This window comes from Daucus carota, chromosome 3, assembly GCF_001625215.2.
Source record: "Daucus carota subsp. sativus chromosome 3, DH1 v3.0, whole genome shotgun sequence".
Lineage (NCBI taxonomy): Eukaryota > Viridiplantae > Streptophyta > Magnoliopsida > Apiales > Apiaceae > Daucus > Daucus carota.
The window spans coordinates 51,845,526-51,862,629 of NC_030383.2; the positions used below are offsets into that span (position 1 = coordinate 51,845,526).

At 35.3% G+C, this 17,104-nt stretch overlaps 3 protein-coding genes across 3 annotated transcripts in view; 1 reads left to right on the forward strand and 2 right to left on the reverse strand.

Moving 5' to 3' along the window:
* Positions 1-1,842: 1,842 nt before the first annotated feature.
* LOC108213143 (cytochrome P450 CYP71D313) lies at positions 1,843-4,026 on the forward strand. The gene is made up of 2 exons (XM_017384884.2): positions 1,843-2,938; positions 3,220-4,026. Exons 1-2 carry the CDS (start codon positions 1,928-1,930, stop codon positions 3,841-3,843), a joined length of 1,635 nt encoding a protein of 544 aa, XP_017240373.1. The 5' UTR covers positions 1,843-1,927; the 3' UTR covers positions 3,844-4,026.
* On the reverse strand, positions 3,943-5,986 carry LOC108212661 (inactive protein RESTRICTED TEV MOVEMENT 2). Its single transcript, XM_064089325.1, has 3 exons — positions 5,745-5,986; positions 5,290-5,605; positions 3,943-4,778 (listed from the first exon to the last, which is right to left on the reverse strand). The coding sequence occupies exons 1-3, from the start codon at positions 5,878-5,880 to the stop codon at positions 4,100-4,102; spliced, it is 1,131 nt and encodes a 376-aa protein (XP_063945395.1). The 5' UTR covers positions 5,881-5,986; the 3' UTR covers positions 3,943-4,099.
* A 511-nt stretch (positions 5,987-6,497) lies between these two features.
* Positions 6,498-17,104, reverse strand: part of LOC108214140 (DExH-box ATP-dependent RNA helicase DExH14) — a 35,069-nt gene continuing 24,462 nt past the window's right edge. Inside the window, exons 36-49 of the mRNA XM_017385942.2 lie at positions 15,295-15,444; positions 15,031-15,222; positions 14,875-14,940; positions 13,238-13,393; positions 12,997-13,140; positions 12,267-12,334; positions 12,020-12,185; positions 11,849-11,911; positions 10,887-10,982; positions 10,611-10,778; positions 8,308-8,478; positions 7,550-7,699; positions 7,347-7,478; positions 6,498-6,801 (exon numbers count right to left, since the gene is read on the reverse strand). Of these exons, the coding sequence (XP_017241431.1) occupies positions 6,700-6,801; positions 7,347-7,478; positions 7,550-7,699; positions 8,308-8,478; positions 10,611-10,778; positions 10,887-10,982; positions 11,849-11,911; positions 12,020-12,185; positions 12,267-12,334; positions 12,997-13,140; positions 13,238-13,393; positions 14,875-14,940; positions 15,031-15,222; positions 15,295-15,444 (1,824 nt within the window). The 3' untranslated portion in view covers positions 6,498-6,699. The remainder of the gene's footprint in view (positions 6,802-7,346; positions 7,479-7,549; positions 7,700-8,307; positions 8,479-10,610; positions 10,779-10,886; positions 10,983-11,848; positions 11,912-12,019; positions 12,186-12,266; positions 12,335-12,996; positions 13,141-13,237; positions 13,394-14,874; positions 14,941-15,030; positions 15,223-15,294; positions 15,445-17,104) is intronic.

Consider the following 17,104-nt stretch of genomic DNA (forward strand, 5'->3'; position numbering starts at 1 on the left):
GTTATGTTTATCACTGGAGATCTCCATAAACTTGATCCTCAAGACTCTTAGGAAACTAAAGTTCATGGACTCGTAATAAATTACTGTCATGAAATCGAAATCGAATGGGTTTGAAATTAAGGCACCATAACAGTAACTTCAAATATTGGAATGAGCCATTTTAGAGAGTGGTAAAATTATGCTGATGAACATTTAGCAAAAACAAATTATGCTGATGAAGTTTATAAACTAGGTAGGCCTTTGTCATTAAACACAAGGAATAAGAGCATCTGATGGGACTTTTAAGTGGCCAATATTATTATGTTGTGTTAATTGTTTTAATCATAATTGGAGTTTTACAAGTCTGTTCTGGGCCTATAAACAGTCATTGGAAACCTTGGGCCCATAAATAGTCATTGGAAACCTTGCGAGAAGACCTTCAATTCAAGTAAGGTTTCAGAATTTATTGAAATTCCAATCAGCCCAGAAAATGGCCAAAAGTAGACCGACTGAATTTTTTGTTTGACTCCTATCCTATTTAGAAAACTCCTTTATATTATTAGTATTATATTCAAAATATAGTATAGATTAAAAAACTAGTTCAATTATTGTTGCATGGCCGGCCAGGAGTTGCATCGAAGAAGTTGCACACACAAGAGAGAATAGACACGGGGAGAGACACATAGGCAAGTTACACGTAAGAGAGCAATAAGGAAGAAAACAACCGGAAGAAGATAAAATATAGAGTTTTCCTTCTCTTTTTTTACCTGTCTTAATTGTAACATGGATTTGATGTTTTCATACTCGTGTGTAGTATTTACTATTTAGCAGTGTGATGTTGAACTAATTTCCTATATAAGCTTTTAGTGGATTCTTTTGATTATATTTAAGTTGAATCTTCATTTCTCTATTTTTGTGGTCATATTAATTGATGTGTATTGCTTCTCAAGGATTGATCATCTTTGATATTGAACTAGTAACTTAGGAGGATTTGGGAGAGAAATCTTAAGTTTAGACTTAATCAATATAGCCTAATATCAAAATTTTGTATTAATTTGTGGTTGGGACAGGAATTGTACCTAAACATCTTGGGTAATCGATTAAGGCGATGCGTATTGCTATTTGTGAGTAAAATTTTAATTCTACATAAACTCATAAATAAGGGTCATTTGAGATTTAGAAGGTACCTATGAATACTTGTTAGCCTTAGATTAGTAATTAGACCATAAGAATTGATGTATGAAGAGATACTTATTGATATTAAAAGATGAAATTATAGGCCTATCTTGTTAATATTGCGATCGTATTTGTGTTAATTAAATTTGTAGCGTTATTTTCTTATGTTATCATAGTCAATGAAATTTTTCAACTTGAATTAAAAGAACAATAATTTGTGGTACTTAACAGTTTAGAGTTAGTCTCTATGAAACGAAATAAAATACTACTTGTTGATACGTGCACTTGCGTAAAGATTGCAAAATCGCTAACATCTTCCCAACAAAGGGAAAGTTTTGAGGACTCCGATGATATTTGTTGTACTGCATGATATATTGCAGAAAGCCTTCTACAATCCCGTATCAAACGGTGGGAAAGTTGTGTCTGTCCGGGCACTAGTCAGAATATTTTGCAATCTTTCTTAATAAAATTCGATTTATTCGAAAATATAAAGTTATTTATGTCCAACTAGATCTCAAATAACTGACATCTGCACTCTTTCTTAAGGAAATTCGGTTTATTCGAAAATGCAAAGCTGTTTATGTTCAATTAGACGTGGAATAACCACCTTCTGCGCTCTTTCTTAATAAAATTCGGTTTATTCGAACGGCAGTTGTTAGATTTATACTGCTGATGATCACAAGTTAGGATTGTGATGTCTGTTTGTACTTTTATACGTGGACTGCAATACTAGGACATCAATATCAAAGCTTAATAAGCTTGCTTGCTTCAAATGAATCTTCCCATCTCGGCTATTCCAATTTTTGATTCTTCAGTCTTGAACCTACACTATCATGTATATATGTCTTGTGCATATCAAACATATGTAATCATTTCACTCTCTTTACCTGTCATGGATCTTCAGTTTCCACTGATTTTCCTGTCGTTTCTTGTCATCGTCTTCGTTTTTTTAGCTAGCAGAAGTACCAACACTGCTCGAAAGTTGCCTCCAGGACCTCGAAAACTACCTATTATCGGACATATTCATAAATTACGAGGACAAGTACAACACCGTGTCATTACTGACCTGTCCAAGAGACATGGTCCGATTATGCACTTACAGCTTGCTGAAATCTCAGTCATTGTCGTGTCATCGTCATCATTAGCTAACCAAGTACTGAAAACTCATGATCTTGCATTTGCGGATCGTGCACAACTCCAATTGAGCAAGATAATTCTGGAGGGTTGTAAAGATGTTGCATACAGTAGGTATGATGATTACTGGAGGCAAATGAAAAAGATATGTAAGGTGGAGCTTCTCACTCTCAACAAGGTCACTTCGTTTAGATCTATCCGTGAAGACGAGGCATGGAGCCTTGTGGAATCTGTTAAGAATTCTTTGGATTCTCCTATCAACCTTACTTACCTGTTTACTTCATTGGCTAATTCCATAGCGTGTCGTGCGGCCATTGGAGAAAGAAGCAAGTATCAAGATGAGTTGGTTCACTTGATTGAGTCTATGGCAGCTTCAGGAGGAGGCTTTGATGTTGCTGACTTGTTTCCTTCTTATAAACTTCTTCATGCTTTTAGTGGACTGAAGGCTAAACTGATCAAGCTTCGGACTCGGGTTGATGTAATATTCTTTAACATCATTAAAGAGCATAAAGAGAAAAGGGCCAAGGCAAAACAGAGTAATGGCAGGGGATCTGGGGAGGAGGATTTGGTTGATGTTCTTCTGAGACTGCAGGAGGAAAGCAGCTTTGAGTTCCCCATCACCTCCAGTGACATTAAAGGCATCATAATTGTAAGTTTGCATTCAACTAGCCCCTTGGATTTGATTAAGCGTCTGTTAAATATGTCTCTGGATAAGTGCAGGGGCGGATCTAGGAAGAGGCATGAGAGGACACGTGTCCCCCCTAATTTTTTTTTAACATTTTTTCACCATTCTAAATTTTGCAAATTTATAGAAGTGCCCCACAAAATTAAAAATATATAGGTGTTTTCCGAAAATTTGCTTGGTGCCCCCAAAGTTTGAATCCGCCCCTGTATAAGTGTCTGATATAAAATATTTGAAATGATCTGCAGGATATGCTTGCGGCTGGGACTGACACTGCTGCGGCTACACTTGACTGGGCCATGTCTGAATTGGTAAGAAAGCCTGAAGTGATGGAGAAAGCACAATCAGAAGTGAGGGAAGCCTTTAAGGGAAAGGCAAAAATACAAGAAGTTGATCTTGAAGATTTACATTACCTAAAGCATGTTATTAAAGAAACTCTTAGGCTGCATCCACCAGCTCCCATGTTACTTCCTAGAGAATGCCGAGAAGAGTGTCAAGTCGAAGGATACACTATTCCAGTAGGGAGCAAACTCTTTGTTAATGCCTGGGCAATTAACAGGGATCCTGAATATTGGCCGGATCCGGACAGTTTTGAACCTATGAGATTTGAGAAGAAATGTGTGGACTACAGTGGGACAAATATGAATTATATTCCATTTGGAGCAGGCAGGAGATCATGCCCTGGCATCACATTTGGTATAGCCACTATGGAGTTACCTCTTGCTCTGCTGTTGTATCATTTTGATTGGAAACCGCCAAACGGGTTAAACCCAGAGGATTTGGACATGAATGAAGTCTTGGGAGCTAGTCTTAAAAGAAAAACCAACTTGCTTCTCACTGCGATTTCTCGGACTCCAGATGACTATACTTAAAACTTGATCCTTTTGGATCAAGGGTCTGTAACAGTCTGGAGATCATACATATTATACAATCACAGCTAGAATTTCACGGTGTGTTTTAGAAAATGCAAATGCATCAAACTTTAATGTATAAATTTTATTGTAGTTTTGCTAAATTACTTGAATAAATTTGGATATGCTGTACATGATGAGGAAGGGAGATTCTCATCTGTTTCAACGTTTATTGGAAGTATACATAAGACCCCTCTCTGTAAATGGTAGTATTCATCTAGCGCTTAGCTAATTTCCCTGAGCTCAAGGAGTGGTAAACATAAGCCCCGAGTCCTACAATTACCATAACAGCAGCACCCATGTTCACCATCAGTCCCTTCTCTTCATTCATTCGCCTGCCAACATTCTTCATCGCTTCTTTGAGATCGACTTCACCACTTTTCATAACAATCTTATTAGTCGCTTCATCAACATTCTCATAGCGTTCTGTAGCGCCCTGTGTTTGAACATCCTCAACCTTTTCCATGCCTGCTCTTTTGGTGAAACCATCTTCATACATTTCATCTTCTTTCTTCTTTTCCATCTTTTCATTCTTCAGACCGTCCTTTCCATTCAGCACCTCTTCCCTTGTAGTGCCTTTCCCGGTGCCTAAAGTTGGCAGAAAAGGAGTTTTATCATCAACCACAAGTGGAGGCCTTGAGGATTCTATCAATTTTCTAGGCTCCTTGGGTGAATCAGCATCGATATTTGATGCATTTCTAGGTTTTGGAGGGCTCGGTGTCTGGAATCTACTTCTTTCAAGCTCTTTTATTCCTGGACTTGGTAATGCAGGTGTACGAGGAAGAACTCCTTCAGTTGCATGAGGAGTTGGCTCTTTTAATCCCGGAGCTGGTAATGCAGTTTTACGAGGGATAGCTGCTTCGGTTGTTCGAGGAGTTGGCTCTTTTGATACTGGAGCTGGTAATCAGTGGCGGATTCAGAATTTTTTTCCAGTGGGTTCCTTATACGAAAACAGTGATAAAGAGGAGAGACCGGAGAATAGAGATGGAAGTGGAGATTCAAACCCGCAACAGAAAAAATAGATGCCGACAAGTTTTAGCAAGGAGCCAGCAACCCACGATTTGGCAAAAACGAAAAGCTGTGTTAGGTTTAATTTAATTTTAATGTATACGTGGTTTTTTTTTTTAATAAGTATACGTAGTTTTAGTTTGTTTTGTAGAATTTTCAGAATTCCAATATCCAATTCGGCTTGCAGCAGGTTAGTTTGATTAAGTGGGCTACTATGAACTATGAGCTATTCTATCTTAAACTAATGGGCTGGGTTAAAACAAACTGACATATATTTGTGTGGGTTGGTGTTTTTTTGACGGTGGGTTCCCGACTTATAATTTTTTTTATATCCTATGTTGACACTCAAGGTTCAGTGGGGTCCTCTCCACCCACTGACCAAAGGGTACATCCGCCCCTGCTGGTAATGCAGTTGTGCGAGGAATGGCTGATTCCGTTGGCTCATTCTTGTCTTGTTTTTGTGAAGGTGGTAACTTGGGAGCAGGTTGGCTTGGTTTTGGTTTCTCAGTCGCAGTAGTAACGGGAACTCGCGGAAATGTAATGGTTAAGATTCCACCCTCAAATTTGGCACGGATTGCTTTAATGATACAATTGTTTGGGATTTCGAAATCTTGTTGAAAACGGCTGAACTTGTTACCACCAAGTGCACGTTCTCCTGTAACCCTCAGAATATTTCCTGTTTCTGTTCTAACCCTTATATCTTGTTTCAGAAAATCTGTAAATAAACCAAATGATTACATTATTGTTACATCAATAAAAACATATATAAAATCAGTCAATCATAAAATTAAAAAGGACATTACTAAGACATTTGCTTAATTCCAAAAAAGTTTCCATGTACTACATTTACATACCAGGAAGAAATATAAGCAGAATGTCAGATTCTTTCTCCTGTTTCCACTCAGAGCTGGGGGTATATTTTACATAAACCCTAGGAACGGCAGCAGAAGGGCGGGAGCTGAAACCTCTTGGTCCTCTCGGTGTTGCCATGGAAGATCGCTTGTATTCTCCTGACAGATAATCTTAAGGTTTAATATTAATGATAGTTTTGAGTTGATACATTCCATTGTTACCAATATATAGATGTATACATGAGTGACATGTTTACAATGTGTACTGGGGCAAGATGATAGATTGCCCATTTGGTTCTAGGAGAATGATTGTTGGAGGCAAAGCTTAGCGTTGCTTTTCTTATTATTCAAACTATACCATTATGGCTTCATTTGGAGGACTAATCACTTTTTTCTGATGGCATATTGGTATCGCCTTCCTGCAAGGAAAATTTGAAATTCTTTGCCTGCTTTGCACTCAACCTTATTATCTGGAACTGCAAACAAACGCCAATATAGTTTGCGCAGCTGCCACACAGAGAAACGCAACATCGTATTCAAAACAGAAAAGGTCACCAGTGCTCTATTCTAACACTCAAATACAGTAGAATCTATATAAATGAATAAGTCTAAAATATTAATTTCTTGAGGCCTAACTGTACGATTTCAACCTCCGGTAAATTTACTAGGAAAATCGAAAAAGGAGAAAAACTACATCCATCATGAGAAAGAAAAAACTACATTCAGAAAAACAAAAACAAAAAACTAGTGCGATAATTGACAAAGTAATTACTTGCAACCTTGAATTAGAACACGATGTAATTTACACTTCTCTGGCAGGGGAAAAAGAAGAACAAATTGTAAACATAATTACAAGACATTTTCCTGCGTAATATCGTAACTAAATAAGGTGGATCAGTATGTAGCAACAAAACTGTAACCTGCAAATACTCAAAACCTAAAAATTGTGAATTTTAAATTATCTCCCGGCTTCAAGTTGTTGAGTCCCAATAAGATCTTCAACAGTGTATTCTTGTTCAAACCCAAGATAGCAATCCGATACTAGTATCATTTTCATTCCCTAAAATGGCAAAATAAAAGTATTAAATCAAGGTGAAATGAGAGAACAAGCTGTAATCACAATAATCTGACATTCAAGCACAAGAGAGACAATTAATAAGTAATGGAAATAACATGCCTCCGGAGACAGGTTATGTATTATGTAACTGCAATCATCTATAAAGGGGGCTTAGACAGAAAATATTAGTAAACCTAACTTTTGCAAATACACGTCAGTGTTTTCCGATTAAGTGGTAACTAAGAAGAGGGATAAGCAAGCACCAAGTCGTAAAGCTACCGAAAGAATGGTTCTTACAATCAATATGTGGTGGCAATGTGGAGTGAGGTTTGATCACTATTCTATTAATTTACAATGATAAAATGGCAAAAAAAATAGCTTTACTATATATAACAAATTAGACCTTAGAGGAAGGAGGGGAGAAGGCGAAATAAGAACTATCCATGAATCCATGCACCGAACAGGAATACAGGATGCATTTTAAAGGAGATTAAATTGGGCAATTAAATATAAACATTGTTTCTTAAAATCGGGTACTGAGTACTGACCTTGAGAGTGAATGTAGTTGATGGCAACTTCATGTGAGTGACTAACCGGTCAGAAAAAGAAACGTGTTTCATGGCATATAATTCAGAGGTCGAGGTGTTACCAAGGATCAGCCACCATGCTTCCTCCTTGACCTGCATAAAAACAAAAGATAATGAGCAAAACTGTACTTAAAATGAGTGACAACAAAGAGAATCATTTTCACCTTTGGAAATCGAGGAGTAAATGCTCGAGATGATTTGTTTTGAAGGTTTGTTTTTTCCAGTCTAATGTTAAGACCAGGTAAGCTTAGACTGTTGGGCTCTTTTCTTGGAATCTTTAGCTTCACTTGAACATTGGGAAAATGTTGTAGATCCTGAACACATATCACCAGCATATAAATGAAACTACGGAATTAGGTAAAACCAGAAAGCAAAGGGTATTATCTGTCTCTAACTAAGAGCTCTAAAGGACAGCTTGCCCTCAAATTAGCTCAAATTTTAAGTGTGTTCCCAACCAAGACAAAAGATCAGACAACAAATATAGAAACTCCAACAATTAAAGCTTGTGAAGTTTGATCCTCTCCATCCCTTGCCCTTGTAAATTTTAAACCAAAACTATGGCCTCCAACATCCCCTTGGTAAATTTTACATTACTTTCTTGCAAGGCCTTACCTAGCTGCTATCCATCTTCTCTTTGTAATGAGAGACCAAAAATTCATGGCTCAAGGTGGCATGTTTGCGTGAGGGTTTAAATTTCCCTGACTGACCATTATCCAGAAAACACATTTGAACTGTGTTTATTGGCTTTAGCAGTTTATCAACATGTATAGACAATAATAATCAAAATGAATATATTGCAAAGGTCGTGCTTTAACCCAAAAGGAACCGCCGAAAGAGAAATTTTGCATTTCACATCCAGAAGGTCAGATGTCAGCAACAACAGGTACATGCAAGATACCCAAAAGAAAATATTAACTCCCACCTGATATAGCCATGATGCAGTGGAACTTCCTACAACAGACTGCAGATGTTGCTTGGGAAGAACCAGTAGTTGCTGTACACTTGATATGCTGTTTTTGAGTAGCAAATTGAGAAGATCATCAGTCATATGTGGCAACATCCACAAATGAGAATCTCTGTTAAACCATAAACCCTGAAATAAAGGAAAATAAAAATTGTTGATTACAGAAGGTAGATAAAAAATTGTCATACAAAGTAAAATATCCAAACTCATAGGCTGTCCGGAGAGGAATAGAAATTGGAAAGGACATATGGTATGCAAATTGATGTTGGGAGATGGAGAAGTTTATTACAGAAAATAGGGGAAAGAGTTTTCTTATGAAAATATAGCACATATGGTATGCAAATTGATGTTGGGAGATGGAGAAAAATATAGTGAACTCGGATTTCGAGAAAAGCATACGAACTGACTGTCAAAATCAAATTAGAAACTGAGGGGATTATGTAGGATTATTTATGGGTGGGTGTATTTTAAGTGTGCGTGGTGCCTTCTAGGAGACCATTAACTTAGATCCCCCCCCCCCCCCCCCCCCCAAATATATGTATATATGGGTCATGTTCCTCTTAGAACCCTTAGCCTAAGAACTCTTAGAACTTATACCTCTTAGGTAATTTAACTAAGATTCTGCAGCAGAACACACCTTATTTTGTAGTTTTGTAGCTGAACTTTGTATTTTGTATTGAAATCATAAGATATTTTACAATTGAATTCAATAAGTCTATTCAAATTTTTGGTTTATGATACATCATTTGCCTTGTTTCTAGTATTGATTAGGGTTCTCAAGCAGAATTCACTTTATTGTGTAGTATTAATGTATTATTTATGTACGGTTCAGGTGTTCAACATAACATTTGGTAGCAAAATTTGAGTTATTCTGTAGTATTAATATGATATTTATGTAGAGTGAGTTCAGGTGTAGAATTTTGCCTTCTAGCATTAATAGGGTTCTGCAACAAAATTCCAAATCATGTTTATGTATTATAATTTGAAATTATGTTTGAACACAAACAACGATGCAAAAACATGTATTTAGATATAGATCCCGAAAGTCTATTTAAAATTTAGGGTTTTTCCGCAGAACCATAATCGTTCTAAGGTTCTATTTTAAGCATTTTTTCTAAGTTTAGCGCACCCCAGACACACACACACACACACACATACATATATATATGGTCCTACTCCAATAAAACCTTCTTAAAACACATACAACAAACTAAAATAAATTTAGTCACATCGAATTATAGCACATATGGTATGCAAATTGATCGTTGGGAAAAAAATAAAGTGAAGTCAGATTTCAAAAAAAGCTCACCAATTTACTAGAAAAAATAAAATTAAAAATGAAAGAATTCATGTGGGATCATGTGTAAGAGGGTGTATTTTAATTGTGTGTGGCGATTTCTAGGGGACGATTAGAATAGATTTATCCAAGGGCTTAGATTAAGGCTGTAGTTTGTACTCTAATTTGGTTTGTATTTGAGAAATTATACATATATACATCCAAAGATATAGTATTATATGTGCATACATATATAGGGGTGGGTTCTGGTACAAACTTACAAACTTACAAACTTTATGCGTTCAACACATACATAATTTGAGTTCAACGTTTTTTTAACATATTTTGTTGAACATCGATTAAAATTGTGTTGGAGAAGTACATAAACTAATTTTTCAATGTAAGAACTAAGTTAAACGTATTATATAACCAATATTTATCTTTCTAGACCCTACCCAAACCCTAGAGGTATAGTTTAAGCATCTCTATATTCAACACCCAGTGTTGAACCCCAATTACAAATGTGTTGAATGCACGATTTATCTATGCGTTATTTTTAAAATTGTGATGTTTTTTCAATAATTTTCAACATAAATACTTTCGATAAGTAAGGATTAACAGGTTGGGAGAATAAAAAAAATTCAAAAAAAAAGTTTGTAAGTTTGTAACTTAAAAAAGTTTTTATTTGATCTTATCCCTACATATATATATATATTATATATATATATATATATTTTTCATATATATATGTGTGTGTGTGTTAAGTTATATCCATTTATAATAATTTTATGTATTTATTTAAATATTAAATTTAATTTTTTTGGCTAACCGTAATATATTTATTTTTATTTAGCATTGCGAGGAAACACAAGAAAAGTACACGAACATGAAAATACACAAACCCTTAACAGGGTATGAATATGATTTTACCATACTCGACCTCGAACAAGAAAGTACACGAAATGATACGAATAGCCAGGTCTACCTGCATGACCATTTGCATAAGACGCATACATGTCATCGTACTTGAAAGCCATCCACTATTGGCACAAATATCTATCATGGCTCGAATGATGCGTATACTTTGATCCAAAACTGACTTCAAGTCGGTTATGTAGTCGCTAATTGGCAATTCCAGTTGAGAAAAGTGAGCCTAACCACATTATAGTGGTAATACAAAATACAATAATCACAAGTGAGTTGCAAGATCTAAATACATCAAAGTAATAAATCCACTCCAAAATGCACTCATAGATGATACCTGGAAAAGTAAATTAGCTTTAACATGTGGGTCATCCAGGGAATTTTGATCCACCTCATAAGGAACTTTTTTCGACAATGCTTCATTAAAATTTTCCTAGGACCAAGAGATATTAACGTGAGACTGTAATAATATACATGTGCCGATCAAATAGACCAAATATGGTGTAATAAAATTCATAACACGAAGTAATAATTACAACTTATGCAAAGATCAAGATCATTATGGCATAGGAATGATATATCATTAGCTAAATTCATGATGAGATTATTAAGATTCTTGGAATTAATGCCAACAAAGGATTTGGATGATAGTTTATTGACCTAACAAAGGTATAAATGATTATATCACAGAAGCCTAGTTTTCCCAAGGTGGATAAGCTTGAAGTTCTCTAAATGCTAATTAACAAGGACGATTAAGGAGTTCACCGGAAAAAGGAGAATCATATAGAATAAGTGACTAGGAGAGCCAAAAAAAGAAGAAAAAGTAACCTCCAAGGAATGGTCACAGCAGCACAGATAGAGAACAAACTCGAACAAAACCAAACAAACAAATCCGTAGATCATTTGTGTATAGTCTTTGCAAGTTAAAAACCCTTAGAGCCTAATTATTTTTTAAATTTTATCCAAGAATGCTAAATATTAAAAACAATAACTGAAATTTTTTTGGAACAAATATAAACAATCAAATAGTATTCAGCTACTTGTGAGAAACAGGTAACAAAAAACAAATTGTGCACAAGCTTGCACGCGCGTACACACAAACATACATTTTTGTCAACCAGTGTCTCTGTATACACACACCCACACCCACAAATACACACACACACACATACATTTTTGTCAACCAGTGTCTCTGTATACACACACCCAAACCCACAAACACACACACACACACACATACATGGAACTTCTCGTCGCATGAATATAATAATTTTCAGGACACCTGTGCCAGAGAAATACCTCATTATGCCTCACAGGAAGCTCATCGTATTCTGATGCACCAGATAGTATGAGAAGGAAAACCTATGACACAACAATATAGTAACACCTCACAGGGATAAAACATATGTCACAACAAACAATATAAGAGCAGGATGAAACCTGCACACTTGTGCAGAAACGTCTACTTACTTCTAAAGATATATCCGGACCTATGTTTGAACCAAACATTGACACTGTCATGTATTTAAGGTAGTATTGAGATGCCATAGAGCCTAGCATAGTAGGAGCCACACTATCTTCAGTTATTTTGATGCAACCAGCATCTTCCAAATCCTCAAAGGTGTGTTGCACTAAGCTGAATAGTGGAAAAATCTGAAATATGAATGGAAAAAACGTAGTCCTACTAAACAAAACAATCAAGAATCTTCAATATTACCTTGACAAGTATGTACTCAGAGTTCCATGTTCAGTACCCACTAAGCCATAATAAGCAGGATTGACTGTCTGTTCAAACCAATAGTTTAGGGGGAAAAAGAGAAATTCAGCAGATTTATATTCTGACTACTAAATATGCAGGATGCAACAAAAGATAAGTTCTTCATGAATTCATATTCTCAAGTTCTAAGCAAAAAATCCCCTTCAACATTTTTCATTCAAATAATACTGCACATTGAAGTCCACTGAATTGCGAAATAAAATCTTTAGTTTACTGCACATAAAAGCAATACAGCAGCAGCTTTAATGCAAACAAGGATAGATAATACTAGAAATATACCTTGTGATCAGAGATGAAATACTTCCCCATACTCAATACATTAAAACAGACATATCATGTTCTATACAATGATGTCCCTTGATCTCACCTGTCTATACATTTTTACCTTTACTACTTGTGCAGGTTAAAATTTGCCTCGACAAATACTACACAGTATACACCAAATAAATCAGAATTAACAATTGTAGGTCATTTTGAATTCATATCTATTTTAGTCTTATAGTGATGCATCATTGTGTCCAGAAGTACATAAATTAAGCCTTTTAACATTGACATAAGTTGCGGCACTTTTTACATTTATGATGATGTCACAGAAGATTCACAAGGTTAGCATAAAAAACCCAAAGAATTCATATGCAAAAGCAAATGTAATAAGATCGAGAAACAGTACCAATCTACGGAACAGATAAGTCCAAGTGAGATAATGCACAGCATCTTCTTTATGAGATATTGTCCCGGAAACTATTTCTGCGTTCATGTGATCATGTAGCTGTTCTCTCAGACTACTCTCAACTGGAAATGGCTCGTACAGGAACTTTATTAACAAAAGAACATAGAGACTTATCAATAACCAAGTAGACCACCAGGAATTTACGTCCAGGTATTTTGAAGTATATTAACTTGGACATCACCTTTTTGTAGAAGCTCTTTTTGGGTTCATGAACAAGAATGACAGCTTTCCCATGTTGATCATACTGTGGCCGACCTGCTCGACCCATCATCTGCAATATATCTGTGATAGGAAAATCAACATATCGCTTGGATTTTGCATCATAGAACTCTGTTCCCTGCATTAGAAAAGACAAAGATATTATATTACCGGTATGTGAGGCCTACAATAAGCAAGTTAACAATTACGAACAAGTAATAATATGCATAATCCACTAAGCATTATATCACAATACACAAAATGCACAGGAATGACGAATACACGATTGCATGAAGGAGCATAAGGAACTTAACACGAGTGACAGTGCAGTATCAGAACTTGAATATCCCCAGAACTTGTGTATAGTGTTTGGAGAAAATGTATCAAATAGAATTGTTTGACTTCATAATTTATACAAGGAACTTTAACCTAAATCACCTTAGCTAAACAAAGGCAATATCGATGGATGGCTATGTTGGGATATAATGATCCTGGTAAAAAGCATTTCCAAAATGCCTTGAGGTTTTTGGAGAACTGGTCACTTAACATGGTATCAGAGCTCAGGTTGGCAGGAGACTCGAGTTCGAGTCTTGACCCAAAAATGGCCTTTCTAGTGAGGGCTGAGGGGGAGTGTTAGAAAATAATGCTCCTGGTGAGAAGGCCTTCCCTAAAACCTTGAAGTTTTTAGGAGAACTGATCACTTAACAAGCTATAGGTGTCAATGTTAAGGCAGCGGCCCACATTCAACTTTGACCAATGTCACAAATTATTGAATTAATACAACAAAGAGCAAGTAAAGCACAACCTGAAGTTCTGTGTAAAAGTTATCTGCCCGAGTTCATTCATGTGAAAGGAACGTACAACTCAAAACTCACCTCCGAAGTTGATTTTCACTAAGTAAATAGGAGCTCCTTATTTTATGTTTGTCATCTGACTTGACAACACTAACTTGTTCAGCGTCTATTTCCTTTTTGTCAATCTTATAAATGTTACAAAATGTTACAACTTTATCGATTTAACTACCCAAATTGACTACAGCTTATGAATGAAGAAGCATAGAAGACTATTCTGCTGCAAGTCATAGTAAAAGTTAAATTAAATGTCAAATTTTTTTAATATACAAAAAAACAGAGTCGAAAGGCCAATAAGAATACATCCTCCCATTAAAAAAAAGGAGGCTTTTACTTTAAAAATTGATAGTAATCCTTCCGACGTGGTTGCTTTAAAAATTGATAATAATCCGACAATGATGCATTTAGGCGAGAAAACAGTGATTAAAAGAAGGCAAGTAAGTGGTGCAAGATCGCATATACACACATCTGTATGTGTGTGTGTGAATATAAATGTATCTGTTTGTACACTAAGAAGAGAACCAATGTCCAGTAATCTTCACAAATCACTAGATTATAGTTTGGGGAAATTTAGTCACAGAAAAAGTGATGAAGTGATGAGAGAGTAGAAAGAAAAGGAAGACCATAATTTTAAAAACATAGAAATGGCACCTGATCAGTTGCTCATATTGGGTTGGTATATACTAGTACTTCAAACATATTTCCATTAACTGCTCAAGCTTAATCTGATATGGAAACAATAATAAAACCACAGATAGGCCAAGCTCACCTTAATAATGACCAGATGTGCAGGAAGATTTACTCCCCATGCCAATGTGCTCGTGCAAACCAATACCTGACGTAATATAGATGTATAATTTAAACAAACTAGTTTAATATTGTGCTATAGTGTACATTAAACAGATGTCAAAGGTTAAATAGTTACCTGAATCTTATTATTGGCAAAAAGTTCTTCCACCAAAGATCTGTCTTTGTCATTTAAACCTGCATGATGCAAACCAATGCCAAATTGCAATGTATGCCTTAAGTTCTGATCAGCAACCTGAGAAACAATCATTTGTAGCGCTTCTTCTGCCATGCTCAAGAACTGCCTTGGGTGCTCATCTGAAGCTGCAAACTGTAATGACGGAAAGGAAAAATTACTCGCTTGATATTGATATATTACACATCCTATAATTAAAAAACAAACCTGAATGAGATCCAGAGCAGTCAGCCTTGTTTGACGACGAGATGACACAAATATTAAAACTGGTTTTGTTGGTGAATGAGTACTAATAGCTGCATATGTAGGTTTATTCATACTGTTCATCCTTGGACAGTAAAACTTCCCGGGATATCCCTGTTCATAAGAGCAGAACATGCAAAGTGAGACAATTTTATCTAATCGAAAACCAAGAATGTAACTAAATATTGATTCATTATACTGACATGCTCAATATTGAATAGCTAATATCAATGCAGGCCTCAACTCAGCAAGAACCAGAAAATTTTAAAAAGACAATTTGTGCAAACTCAATCCATAACTAACTGAACATTCAATATCGCCCAACTAACAAACTTGTGTAAATAGACAAAAAAAAATTAACAAACCAACTTTCAATAGATATGTAGAAAGCACAAGTTCTATAAATAGATAGATCTGCTAGATAGATACATTCCAGAACTTCACAATTGGGAAAGAGTGCAAGCACAAAAGATTTATGGCAAAAGCCACAAGTTGCCACAAATTTTTTGGTGGCCAGAAGCTTGTCACTAACTATTAAACTCTGAAAAATATACCCTCAGCAATGCTTGCACAATAAGGGCAGAGAGTTTAGAGAATGGGTAACTGATAACCCAACTTTGCTCTGTCTCCTTTATTGAGTTGTTGTAATAGTTTAGAGTTTCTCCTGTTTGTTAGGCTCTTAGGCTTTCATGTGTATCCTTTATGGGATTCTTAGCTCTCTCGGGGTTTGTCCCTGATCTGTAATCCTTTCCTTTTCTTTTTAATTCCAATTTAATTAGCAAAAAAAATAAGGGCCCAGAGAGGGGCATTAAAGCTATACCTTTACATTTCTCAAAGTTCATATACTCCTTCTTTACCCTTTTTACGCCCTTTAAGTGTTCAGCATTACATGTATACAACAAGAATTATAAATTAAGTATTTGCTAATATACTATACTAGATTAGGTCCCGGGCAATGTCTGTTTATATATAATTATTTGATTTAAAGAAATTATAGATGACTTCAGTGTAGCTAATTTCAAAAAAATCAAAATTTATTTAATACGTGTTTTCATATATTAACAAAAACAATCAAATTTTTACAAATATAAGTTATAACTAATTACCATTCCAAGTAAATTTATGCTAATTCGACATTGATCGTACATAATTAGTAAACTTTTATTTATATAAAAATTAGTCTCACCCACTACTTTCATCCACCTTTTCAAATCTATCAATTAAATATTGATTAGTCCCACAATTACCCACTTCTCTTTCACACTACTTTGTAGACTTCTCTAACATTTTTCTGAACCTCCATGCCCAACCCATATGTAAACAAATGGGTGGGACAGAGGGAGTACTACTTGACAAAGTGATGTCGATACACAATTGTTATCCAACTTGTTTTTCATAACCTATGCTTGCTCCTTCAAATTTTGATAGGTTATTGTTAGATAATAAGTTTCATAGTGTATGTTTGTCTCGCTAATTGAAATTTGTTATTTTCGAAAAAAAAAAGAGAATTGATTTCAGAGCGAGTTGATATTAATAGATTCCGATTCCTGAATTTTCCCACCTTACTTGATATTATTTGCTAATTAGGTTAACCACAACATCTCTAAGAAATTACTTTTAATAATTTCTATAATGATATGATAAGAAAAACCTATGTAAAAATGAGCAATTAGTCAATTATAAAAATAAACTAAAAGTAAAAAAGATAGATCCCGAAAAATAATTAGTAGGATGCATTATTGAGGAGTAACAAGCAAAAAATTTAATATAAAAC

Excerpts from the sequence above, each read along its gene's own strand:
- LOC108213143 (XM_017384884.2), top strand. The coding sequence starts at position 1,928 with ATGAATCTTCCCATCTCGGCTATTCCAATTTTTGATTCTTCAGTCTTG. Across the intron at positions 2,939-3,219 it reads ACATTAAAGGCATCATAATT|GATATGCTTGCGGCTGGGAC; the intron begins GTAAGTTTGCAT and ends AATGATCTGCAG.
- LOC108212661 (XM_064089325.1), bottom strand. The coding sequence starts at position 5,880 with ATGGCAACACCGAGAGGACCAAGAGGTTTCAGCTCCCGCCCTTCTGCT. Across the intron at positions 5,606-5,744 it reads TCTGCTTATATTTCTTCCTG|ATTTTCTGAAACAAGATATA; the intron begins GTATGTAAATGT and ends GTTTATTTACAG. Across the intron at positions 4,779-5,289 it reads CGCACAACTGCATTACCAGC|TCCAGTATCAAAAGAGCCAA; the intron begins AGGGGCGGATGT and ends CTGATTACCAGC.